Consider the following 13037-nt stretch of genomic DNA (forward strand, 5'->3'; position numbering starts at 1 on the left):
CCACATTATTGGTGCTCATTTCATTTGCCCTTTTGGCTGCCGTCACTTGTCCGTGCTCAAATGTTGCTTTCACGCCAGTGAGCGTGTCAGTACTATTTGCTGTGTGTGTACATAGCAGCAAGTTAGAATGCCCTCTGACGGCCAAAACGTTAATAATATCCAGAGTATCAGCAACTCCCTTCTGTATTCCTGCCAGCCTTTTACCTTTAACTCTCTGAGGACAATTTGACTCCCTGTTGTGGTGGTGTAAGTAGCTCAAATAGTTTAACAATGTGACGTCAAAAAGCACAAGGTTTCACTGGTGCCACAAACCAAAGAACAATGATCTTGTTCTTTTGGCCTCGCCCATTGTGCTGAATAAATTGAAAAATGTCAAAAGAAATTACTGCAACCTGGTTTCATTTAAGCCAGGCTTATTCAAAGACCTTATCGCTATATTTTACCCACGTGCAATCAAGGTTTATAGACTAAAGCTTTAACAAACTACGTCTATATCTTCTTAAAGATCTTGCGCCGTTTGCACAGTTCCTGTTCCCAAACTTTGCTTCATCATAGTTTTGCGTCGACATTTACTATTGTTATTTGCTATGTCAACAGTCCCCACTTAATTTTGCTCAGCCAACTGTCATGGTGTAGTTTCACATTGTGGCCACTAGGTGGCTCTGTGGAGCAGGTTTCTCGAGCATCACTCCCAACTCTGACCGCCCGCAAGGCCACGGGCAATTTACAAGCAGCTATAATACATTCATTGCAGCACCAAGAGAGCTGTAATCTGACTGAGTACAGTTGGGGTTGTGTTGTAATGGCAAAGCATAAAGTGTACAGTGGAGGTGACAATACAAACCTGAAAGGGAAACCGCAGTGATATAACCAGAATAGTTCAGGCACACTCTGGATCTATCCATGAGATTTAGTCACTTACTGGTGCCAGGGTCAAAGATGTCACTGAGCGGCTGCAGAGCATCCTGAAGGGGGAGGGTGAACAGCCAGCAGTCGTGGTCCACATCAGAACCAACGACATTGGTAGAAAGAGGGATGTGGTCTTGCAGTCAGAATTTAGGGAGCTAGGGAAGAAATTAGCAAGCAGGACCTCAAAAGTAGTAATCTCTGGATTACTCTCAGTGCCACGCACAAGTGAATATAGAAATAGAAGGATAAGACAGATGAATGCGTGGCTGGAAAGATGGTGCAGGAGGGAGGACTTTAGATTCATGTGACATTGGGACCAGCTCTGGGGGAGATGGGATCTGTACAGGCCGGACAGGTTGCACCTGAACAGAGCAGGGACTGAGTTCCTTGCGGGACGTTTTGCAAGTGCTGTTGGGGAGGGTTTAAACTAGTTTGGCAGGGGGATGGGGATCTGAGGGTAGACTCAGCTGGGACAAAATCAGAAATGAAAATGGAAGGTGGGAAATTAATGGATGAGTCTGGAAGACAGAGGAAACAAAGGTTAGAAAATAAAAAAGAGGGTTTGGCAGTGCTCAAGGGTATCTATTTCAATGCAAGGAGTATAGCAAATAAAGCAGATGAGCTGAGGGCACAGATAGACACGTGGCAGTATGATATCATAGCTATTACAGAAACCTGGCTTAAGGAGGGACAGGAATGGCAGCTCAATGTTCCTGGTTACAGGGTTTTCAGTCGCGATAGGTAGGGGGATTAGAATGGAGGGGGAGTGGCAATTATTACGGCTGTGAGGAAGGATGATATGTTGAAAGGTTCATCAAATGAGGCCATATGGATTGAGCTAAGGAACAAAAAAGGGGCAATCACACTGCTGGGAGTGTACTATTGACCCCCAAACAGTCAGAGGGAGATAGAAGAGCAGATATGGAGGCAAATCTCTGAGAAGTGCAAGAACAGTGGGGCAGTAATAGTAGGGGATTTTAACCACCCCAATATTAACTGGGATAGTTTTAGTGTGAAAGGAATTGAGAGAGCAGAGTCCTTGGAGGATTTTTTTGCCCAATATGTAGCAAGTCCAACAAGAGAGGACGCAGTTTTAGACTTAGTTTTAGGAAATGAAGATGGGCAGGTGGAACAGGTGGCAGTGGGAGAGCATTTTGGTGGTAGTGATCATAATTCAGTCAGTTTTAACATAATTATGGAAAAGGACAGAGATAGAACAGGAGTTAGAGTTCTCAATTGGGGCAAGGCCAATTTTACTAAACTGAGGAGTGATTTAGCGAAAGTGGACTGGAAACATCTACTTGAAGGTAAATCAGTGTCAGAACAGTGGGAGGCATTCAAAGGGGAGATTCAAGGGGTTCAGGGTAAACATGTTCCCACAGAGAAAAAGGGTGAGACGGCCAAATCTAGAGCCCCATAGATGTCAAGGAGCCGACAGGGTAAGATAAGACAGAAAAGGAAAGCTTATGTCCAACACAGACAACTCAATACTACAGAAAGCCGAGAGGAGTATAGAAAGTGGAGGGGTGAAATCAAAAAGGAAATTAGGAAAGCAAAGAGAGGGCATGAAAGAATATTGGCAAGCAAAATCAAGGTGAACCCAAAGATGTTTTATCAATACATTAAGAGTAAGAGGATTAAGGAGAGAGTAGGGCCCATAAAAGACCAAAAAGGTAACGTATGTATAAGGGCGGAAGATGTTGGTATGGTTCTTAATGAATACTTTGCGTCTGTCTTCATAAAAGAGGGGGACGATGCAGATATTGTAGTTAAGAAGGAAGAGTGTGAAGTATTGGATGTGATAAACATAGGGAGAGAGGAAATATTAATGGGATTTGCATCCTTGAAAGTTGGTAAATCACCAAGGCCAGATGAAATGTATCCTAGGCAGTTAAAAGAAGCAAGAGAGGAAATAGCAGAAGGTCTGACTATCATTTTCCAGTCCTGAATGGATACAGGTGTGGTGCCAGAGGATTGGAGAACTGCTAACGTTGTACCTCTGTTTAAAAAGGGACCGAAGGATAGACCGAATAATTACAGACCAGTCAGTCTAACTTCAGTAGTGGGCAAATTATTGGAATCTATTCTGAGAGACAGGATAAACTGTCACTTGGAAAGGCACGGGTTAACCAAGGATAGTCAGCATGGATTTGTTAAGGGAAGATCTTGTTTGACCAACTTGATCGAATTTCTTGAAGTAACAAGGAAGATAGATGAGGATACTGCAGTTGATGTGGTCTACATGGATTTTAGCAAGGCTTTTGACAAGGTCCCACAAGGCAGACTGGTTAAAAAAATAAAATCCTATGGGATCCAGGGAAATGCATCAAGGTGGATACGAAATTGACTCAGTGGCAGGAAACAAAGGGTAGTTGTTGATGGGTGTTTTAGCGACTGGAGAACTGTTTCCAGTGGCGTTCCTCAGGGCTCAGGACTGGGTGCCCTGCTTTTTGTGGTATATATTAACGATTTGGATGTAAATGTAGGGGGCATGATCAAGGAGTTTGAAGACGACACAAAGATCGGCCGTGTGGTAGATAGCGAGGAGGATAGCTGTAGGCTGCAGGAAGATATTGATGGTCTGGTCAGGTGGGCAGAAAAGTGGCAAATGGAATTCAACTTGGAGAAGTGTGAGATGATGCATTTGGGGAGGTCAAACAAGGTAAAGGAATACATGATTAATGGGAAAATACTGAGAAGTATAGAGGAAGTGAGGGACCTTGGAGTGAATGTCCACAGATCTTTGAAGGTATCAAGACAGGTCGGTAAGGTGGTTAAGAAGACATATGGAATCCTTTCCTTTATTAGCCGAGGTATAGAATATAAGAGCAGGGAGGTAATGCTGGAACTGTATAACTCATTGGTTAGGCCACAACTTGAGTACTGTGTGCAGTTCTGGTCACCTCATTACAGAAAGGATGTAATTGCACTAGAGAGAGTACAGAGGAGATTTACGAGGATGTTGCCAGGACTGGAAAAATGCAGCTATGAGGAAAGATTGGATAGGCTGGGATTGTTCTCCTTGGAACAGAGAAAGCCGAGGGGAGATCTGATTGAAATGTACAAAATTTTGAGGGGCCTGGATAGAGTGAAGGTGAAGGTTCTATTCACCTTAGCAGAGAGGTCAGTGACTAGGGAGCATAGGTTTAAAGTGATTGCTGGAAAAATTAAGAGGGGAAATGAGGAAAAACTTTTTCACCCAGAGGGTGGTGAGGGTCTGGAACTCACTGCCTGAAAGGGTAGTTGAGGCAGAAACCCTCAACTCAGTCAAAAGGAGTCTGGATATGCACCTCAAGTGCTGTAATCTGCAGGGCTATGGACCAAATGCTGGAAGGTGGGATTAGAATGGGTGGATCGTATTTCGGCCGGCACAGACACGATGGGCCAAGTGGTATCTTTCTGTGGCCTTAAACTTTCTATGATTCTAAGTCCTGACAGATGCGCATAGGAATGACTTGGTGATATTAGCTTAATGCAATCATGTGACATTCCTCTGGCTGCTAGTTTAATACTGGCGTTAACACGCTTAAAATATATGGCTCGTGTTTAAGGAATGGTCACCAAGATGAACCCTTTGAGTCATCACCCGGGAAGAATCACCATCTGCAGGACAGGAGAGAAAACGGGAAGAAGAAAAAAAATCACTGGCACATATCAAAGAATTCATCAGGACAGACAAAAATATTGCTTCTGTTATTACACGCCATTAATGGCTGTGTAGATGGTAATTATGTCCATCAGAACTTGTTAAAGACTTACCTTAAATAGAGATTGTGACAAAGATATAGCACTAAACACATGTTGCCCTCACTCCTCTGTTAGAAGTCCAACTCAACGCTGATCCAGTATCCCAGGGGAAAGAAACTCCTGTGTCTCACGTTCCTGGAGAACCTCAGAATCCCGAGATTCTGCGAAGACTCCACCAAGAAGGCGTTGTGATCTGTACCTCTGTATCCAACATGGCTGAACCACCGTCTCCTGTATACACAAGCAGCCCAGTGTCTAATACTGAAAGGTATGTCATTCTTCTCTGTTAGGCTGAAATGGACTTTCAAACCTGATTGGAAATCATTTTTTTTCTATTCATTCATGGGATGTGGGCGTCGCTGGCCAGGCCAGCATTTATTGCCCAGCCCTAATTGCCTTTGAGAAGGTGGTGGTGAGCTGCCTTCTTGAACCGCTGCAGTCCTTGTGGTGCAGGTACACCCACTGAGTGGTTTGCATTGAAATGCCAGTGTATTTGGTGTCTCATTATTTTGAATGTGGAGCATAACATAGATGTAAGGCAATGAGAAATAGTGTGAAATTTACATTTTTTATAATAATGTAGCAAGATGTACAGCAAACTAGAAGACTGAGTACAGCCTAATTTGACCAAAATAAAGCCTGAAAATGCTACAAATACTCAGCAGGTCTGGCAGCATCTGTGGAGAGAGAAACAGAGTTAATGGGCTGGATTTTACCCTAGGCGGACGGGAATTCGTCACCGATGCAAAAGCCAGTGGCAAACCCGCTTCCGCCGAGCCCAGGGATCCGTCCCGTATTTTACGGATCGCCGGGCTTTAATTGTCCCGACGTGGGACTTCCACCCGCTTAAGTGAGGAGGTCCCGCCTCAGTGAGCTGCCGGCCAATCAGCGGGCTGGCAGCTCTTAGTCCCAGCAGCGCCACCGTAAGCGGTGGCCACTGCTGGGACTGCAACCCAGCCGATGCTATGGACCCGAGAGAGTGGGTAAGTTGGGCATGCCTCATCAGGGGGATCGGTCGTGCCCTGGTGAGGCTAGGGTGGCTGTTTGGGAGGAGGGGGCGTCTTGGGTCCCGGGAGTGGGTTGGGAGGCAGTGGCGGTCCTCAATTGGGCACCCTGTGCCCGACTGCCATGGCCCCCACCCCCCCCCCCCCACCCCACCTGGGGCGCGGAAGGGCCGGCAGCTTTCGCGGGGTGGCCTTTCACGCCCCCAGCATGCCCGCTTGCCATGGGTAAAATACCTGTGGAGGCGGGTGAGGGCCCTTAAGTGGCCGTTAAGTGGCGGGCCGTTTCCTTCCCCCGCCCGACCGCGAGGCGGGAGCGGGGCGGGTAGGCCTCCCGGAGCCTCCCGCTCAATTTTACACCACCCCCACGCCATCATCCGACCCGCAGGGGAGGCGTAAAATTCAGCCCAAGGTTTCAGGTCGATGATCTTTTGTCAGAACTGGGTAAAGTTAGAGATATAACAGGTTTTAAGCAAGTTCAGAGGCAGGGAACAGGGGGAGGGCGGGGAAGAACAAAAGGGAAGGTCTATGATAGGGCCGAGGGCAGGAGCGATTAAATGACAAAAGGATCAATGGTGCAAGGCCAAAGGGAGTGGTAATGGGACCAGTAAAGAAACAAAAGATGTGTCTAGAGGAGGTGTGAATGGGAATAGCAGAATCAGCACCAACAGCGGCTGTCCAAAAACAAAAAGCACAAAAAAATGAGGGCAGGGGTTATGATCTGAAATTGTTAAAGTCAGTGTTGAGTCCAGAAGGCTGTAAGGTGCCTAATTGAGTGATGAGGTGCTGTTTAGTATTTAGTATTTAGAGATACAGCACTGAAACAGGCCCTTCGGCCCACCGAGTTTGTGCAGACCATCAACCACCCATTTATACTAATCCTACACTAATTCCATATTCCTACCACATCCCCACCTGTCCCTATATTTCCCTGCCACCTACCTATACTAGGGACAATTTATAATGGCCAATTTACCTATCAACCTGCAAGTCTTTGGCATGTGGGAGGAAACCGGAGCACCCGGAGAAAACCCACGCAGACACAGGGAGAACTTGCAAACTCCACACAGGCATTACCCAGAATTGAACCCAGGTCGCTGGAGCTGTGCGGCTGCGGTGCTAACCACTGCGCCACTGTGCCGCTTGTGTTGAGCTTCGCTGGAACAGTGTAGTAGGCCAAGGACAGAGAGGTCCGAGTAGGAGGGAGCAAGGTGGAGAATTAAAATGACAGGCGACCGGAAACTCAGGGTCATGCTTGTGGACTGAATGGAGGTGTTCCACAAAGTGCTCACCCAATCTGCATTTGTCCCCAGTGTAGAGCAGCCCACATTGTAAGTAGCGAATACGGTAAATTGAAAGAAATACACATAAACCGCTGTTTCACCTGTAAGGAGTGTTTGGGCCTTCCTTCGGCCTAATTTGACCAGTCTGGTATTTGTGGCTAAATCCATCCAATTATTTTTTTTACAATATATGTCATTTTTTTAATGTAGCAACAATGCATATATTGCTTTCCTACCTTAATTTTATAGACCCACGTAAATATAGCGAAATGTGGGGAATATGCCAAAAATATCAAGTTATTTCTGATAATACCTCCAGAGCTGTTCAAAACCACATTCCACTGCTGGAAAGTAAGGGGGAGGGGGGGCGGGGAAAATCACTCGTGGTTTATAAAGTGATGCCTCAGAGACATTAAGAAATACCGGGTGAAGAGTATTAAATGACTGGTAGCCAAGGCGATAAAACATTTATTCCTCTCGCTGATAAATATATATCTTGTTCAAGGAGAGGCATGACAACTCTGGAAATAGTGAGCTAATAACTCTGCTTCCATGCTCCCACGACATGCCAACAGTGCATATTGTGAGAATCACACACTCCCAAGCCGAGAATTAGTTGTCCATTTTCAGGATAAATTGCTGCTGTCCTGCGGCAGTCAGATGAAAGCCAAATGTTTATCGCAAGACATAGCAGGTCAGGTTGACCAGTCTTTTCATGTCCTTAGGTGTTCTCGTAGCCTAGAAATTGTTGATGATGGTGTAAAATGGATACATGCTCAACATCTTTGTATGGCCTTCCTCCTCGGTGCATCGTTGTAGCAGAGGTGTTAACCCATAGAAAATACATGGGTCAGTTGCCCTGTTAGAACAGCAGAGAAAAAGAAAAAAAAGACTTGCATCTATATAGCGCCTTTCACGACCACCGGACATCTCAAAGCACTTTACAGCCAATGAAGCACTTTTTTTGAAGTGTAGTCACTGTTGTAATGTAGGAAATTCAGTAGCCAACTTGCGCACAGCAAGCTCCCACAGCCATGTGATGATGACCAGCTCATCTGTTTTCGTTCTGATGAAAGGGCATCAACCTGAAACGTTAACTCTGTTTCTCTCTCCATAGATGCTGCTGAGTATTTCCAGCATCCGCAGTATTTTGCTTTGATCATCTGTGTTAGTGATATTGATTGATGGATAAATATTGGCCAAGACACTGGGGAGAACTCCCCTGCTCTTTTTCAAAATAGCACTACAGGATCTTATACATCCATCCTGAGCAAGCAGACAGGACTCAATTTAACATCTCATCTGAGAGACAGCATCTCCGACACAAAAGCAAAATACTGCGGATGCTGGAAATCGGAAATAAAAACAGAAAGTGCTCGAAATACTCAGCAGGTCTGGCAGCATCTGTGGAGAAAGATCCAGAGTTAAGGTTTCAGGTCAGTGACCTTTCACCAGAACTGTGTTTTTTATTTGAATAAAGCCATGGTGATCAATCATCCACTGATATGGTCACCGGACATTTTCTGGGCTAATATTGACCTAGCCTTAGGTATCCTAGATCCATTCGTAAGAGGTGCCAAAAGCTTGGGGTATTCAAGGGTAAGGGAAGGGTGACGTGACTCAAGTGGAATTAACTTGCTGGCTCCCTCTTATCTCACAGCTGCATATATTCAGCTAAGAACGGATTACAAGCAGCAGATGGAAGAGTTCTCCAGGGATAACTGTAATAACACAGATTTTGGCGCACGGGCAGTCATTCCGCAGACTGACTTTTGGCATTTATGGGGCTCTCTGTCTCTCAGTTGTATATCACCTACATTGTCCCAAATACGTCAGCTGCCTAATAAAATGAGTGATGGCGTGAGGCCCTGTGAACTGTTCTCATTTTACACGACTGCAATGCTTCCCCACTGCTCCCACCAGGCACATTTTATCATCTGAATGTTATGTTGGACTCTCTCATGCTACTCGCTTCCTGTTGCGACACAATATCAGCACAACACACGGTGCCATCAAGAAACAAGGGGCTGACAATGGTGCAGCAAAGACCCACTTAGTGCCAGTCACATGATTAATATCGGGGAAATAAACAGGCTGCCAAATTTGTCTCCCTAACAACAACAACAACTTGCAATATAGCACTTTTAACTTTGTAAAATCTCCCGAGGTACTTCACAGGAGTGTTATCAAACAACATTTGACACTGAGCCACAGAAGGAGATATTAGGACAGGCGACCAAAAGCTTGCTCAATGAGGTCGGTTTTAAGGAGCGTCTTGAACACAGAGAGACAGTCAGAGAGTTTTAAGGGAGGGAAATTCCAGAGTTTAGGACCAAGGCAGCTGAAGGCACAGCTGCCAGTGGTGGAATGATCAAAATTGGGGCTGTGCAAGAGGCCAGAATTTGAGGAGTGCAGAGATCTCAGAGGGTTGTAGGGGCTGGAGGAGGTTACTGAGATAGAGAGGGTTGTTGGGGCTGGAGGAGATTACTGAGATAGAGAGGGTTGTAGGGGCTGGAGGAGGTTACTGAGATAGAGAGGGTTGTTGGGGCTGGAGGAGGTTACTGAGATAGAGAGGGTTGGAGGGGCTGGAGGAGGTTACAGAGATAGGGAGGGTGGTAGGGGCTGGAGGAGGTTACAGAGATAGGGAGGGGTGTCAGGGCTGGAGGAGGTTAGAGAGATAGGGAGGGTTGTAGGGGCTGGAGGAGGTTACAGAGATAGGGAGGGTGTAGGGGCTGGAGGAGGTTACAGAGATAGGGAGGGGTGTCAGGGCTGGAGGAGGTTACACAGATAGGGAAGGTGGCAGGGGCTGGAGGAGATTACAGAGATAGGGAGGGTTGTAGGGGCTGGAGGAGGTTACAGAGATAGGGAGGGTTGTAGGGGCTGGAGGAGGTTACAGAGATAGGGAGGGTGTAGGGGCTGGAGGAGGTTACAGAGATAGGGAGGGTTGTAGGGGCTGGAGGAGGTTACAGAGATAGGGAGGGTTGTCGGGGCTGGAGGAGGTTACAGAGATAGGGAGGGTGGTCGGGGCTGGAGGAGGTTACACAGATAGGGAGGGGCAAGGGATTTGACTGCAAGGAATTCTAAATTCCTGATCCTAAATCAAACTCTGTGCCTTCCCAGCCTGAGGTTCCGTCCTTCTGTCATGTTTACTTGTCTTCTGGCTATGGATGCCAATGTAGTGATAGATGGAAGAGAAGGGTTGTGCTCCATCAGCAACCTTTATTCCCCATTTGTCTCTTCATGTCCCACCCCTCCCCCACACACCCCAGAAGGAGCAAACTCACAGTGGGGTATGATCCAACCACCCTCTGGTGCCTCTCCCAAGTGGCTATTCTACAAAAGTCCACCTGGTCTGTGAGTTGCCAGCAGGCTATTCGACTGTGGAGGAATCACTCCTGTCCTCACCCATTGACACACACACACACACTCCAAAATAAAAACAGAAAATGCTTGAAATATTCAGAAGGTCAGATAGTATCTGTGGAGAGAGAAACAGAGTTAATGTTTTCAGTCGATGACCTTTTATTGTAACTGGGAAGATTGGAAATGTAATAGGTTCTGAGCAAGTGAAAGGGGGGGGGGGAAGAGGGAATAAGAACAAAAGGGAAGGTCTGTGATAGGGTGGAGGGCAGGATAGATGAAATGACAAAAGGGTTTCATGGTGCAAGGCCAAAGGGAGTGGTAATGGGACCAGTAAAGAAACAAAAGATGTGTCTCAAGGAGGTGTGAGTGGCAGGATCCTGAATAGCTACAGTCCGAATGCAAAGCTACAGTGTTCCAATGAGGTTCAACACAAGCTCAAGGAACATCACCTCATCATTTGACTGGGCACTTTACAGCCCTCTGGACTCAACATTGAATTCAACAATTTTAGATGGTAACCTCTGCCCCCATTTCGTTTCGTGTTTCTTTGCCGGTTTGGTTTTTTCCTCTCGCTTCTCTTATTTCCTTTACTTTGCATTCGGACTGCAGCTATTCAGGATCCTGCCACTCACACCTCCTCTAGACACATCTTTTGTTTCTTTACTAGTCCCATTACCACTCCCTTTGGCCTTGCACCATGAAACCTTTTATCATTTAATCTCGCCTGCCCTCCACCCTATCAAAGACCTTCCCTATTGTTGTTCTTCTACCCTCCCCTCTTTCCCTGCTCAAAACGTATTACATTTCTCACCTTCCCAGTTCTGATGAAAGGTCACTGACCTGAAACGTTAACTCTGTTTCTTTCTCCACAGCTGCTGCCTGATGTGCTGAGTATTTCCAGCACTTTCTGTTTTTATTTCAGATTTCCAGCATCCGCAGTATTTTGCTTTTGTATAGAATGACTCCATGTGGCGGGAAGCCAATTCATTTTGGATCCTATTGTACAAACACGTTCACCTGCTGGGCAAAAAGTGTATGTGATGAGGAACTGCGTCTGTTTGAAACCAGAAGGTTCACTCAGTGCCTGCACATGGCCAACTGACAGCTCGAAATAGAGCACACAACTACAGCAGTGTTTCGAGTACTTTATTTAAACAATGAAACTGTATTAAAAGCAGAATTACGTACCTTTTTGTAAGTTTGGGTTATTTCAGGAGGATATTGAAATTAAATAAAGAGTGCTGTGGTATCCTGGGGCTTTTGCAATGTCACATTCTGTCAGTTAAGACAACACACAGCTGAACTTTGCAAGCCCAGTCTGACAGGTCGTCATCAAGACCGGATTTAAGGTATTATTAAGCTGCCTCCTCCTCTTGTTGCGTCTGCATTTAATTTGCACTGTGGCAGTTCCCAGAAACTGGAGCAGCTGCTGCAGACAGCAGGGATTGGGCAGCTCGTTATAACCAGCTCACCCTACCACCATTAACTGAAGATTACTGCACAAAAAACAAATAATACTGCAACCTGATCCTGATCCACTTGGACTTCTCAATGTGGCTGACTTTATACTCGCCTCATCTCTCCTGAAATTGGTGCTTCGTTGGTACAAGTTTGCAGGTGCCAGGAGCCCTCCATATCACAATATTTGAATTGGGGGGGAGCGGGGGAATGTTATCACAGCAAAGTCTGAGCCCTGTTCTCCCCACACGCACACCCTCCTCCTCCCCTCATCTTCCTCCTCGTCCTCCTCCCTTCCTCTTCACCCTCCTCCTCTTCCTCTACCACCACCTCCATCTCTTCCTCCTCATCCTCCCCTTCCTCGTTCTCTTCTTCCCCTTCCTCGTTCTCCTCTTCCCCTTCCTCGTCCTCTTCTTCCCCTTCCTCATCCTCTTCCTTCTCCCGTTCCTCGTCCTATTCTTCCTCGTCCTCTTGCTCCCCCTCCTCCTCTTGCTCCCCCTCCTCCTATTCCTCCCCGTCCTCTTCCTTTTCTTGTTCTCTTCCTCCCATCCTCTTTCCCTCCTCGTCCTCTTGCTCCCCCTCCTCCTCTTCCTCCCCCTCCTCCTCTTCCTCCCCTCTTCCGTTCCTCCCCCTCCTCCTCTTCCTCCCCCTCCTCCTCTTCCTCACCCCTCCTCTTCCTCTCCTCCTCTTCCTCCCCTCCTCTTCTTCCTCCCTCTCCTCCTCTTCTTCCTCCCACTCCTCCTCTCCATCCCCCTCCCCCTCTTCCTCCCTTCCTCCCCCCTCCTCCATTCCTCTCCTCCTCTTCCTCCCCCTCCTCCACTTCCTCCCCTTCCTCTTTCTCCCCTTCCTCTTTCTCCCCTTCCTCTTTCTCCCCTTCCTCTTGCTCCCCCTCCTCCTCTTGCTCTCCCTCCTCCTCTTGCTCCCCCTCCTCCTCTTCCTCCCCGTCCTCTTCCTTTTCTTGTTCTCTCCTCCCCTCCTCGTCCTCTTCCTCCCCCTCCTCCTATTCCTCCTCCTCTTCCTCCCCTCTTCCGTTCCTCCCCCTCCTCTTCCTCTTCCTCCCCCTCCTCTTCCTCCCCCTCCTCTTCCTCCCCCTCCCCCTCCTCTTCCTCCCCCTCCTCTTCCTCCCCCTCCTCTTCCTCACCCCTCCTCTTCCTCTCCTCCTCCTCTTCCTCCCCCCCTCCTCCTATTCCTCCTCTTCCTCCCCTCTTCCGTTCCTCCCCTCCTCTTCCTCCCCTCCCCCTCTTCCTCCCCCCTCCTCCATTACTCTCCTCCTCTT

At 47.3% G+C, this 13037-nt stretch overlaps 1 protein-coding gene across 10 annotated transcripts in view; it reads left to right on the top strand.

Annotated features, from left to right (window-relative positions):
* Positions 1-13037, top strand: part of LOC137358700 (tensin-2-like) — a 236442-nt gene that overhangs the window by 202814 nt on the left and 20591 nt on the right. For all 10 annotated transcript variants that reach the window (XM_068024925.1, XM_068024922.1, XM_068024923.1 and 7 more), the window contains one exon: positions 4732-4924. In XM_068024925.1, coding sequence (XP_067881026.1) covers positions 4732-4924 — 193 coding nt within the window. The remainder of the gene's footprint in view (positions 1-4731; positions 4925-13037) is intronic.

This window comes from Heterodontus francisci, chromosome X (genome assembly GCF_036365525.1).
Source record: "Heterodontus francisci isolate sHetFra1 chromosome X, sHetFra1.hap1, whole genome shotgun sequence".
NCBI classification, from domain to species: domain Eukaryota; kingdom Metazoa; phylum Chordata; class Chondrichthyes; order Heterodontiformes; family Heterodontidae; genus Heterodontus; species Heterodontus francisci.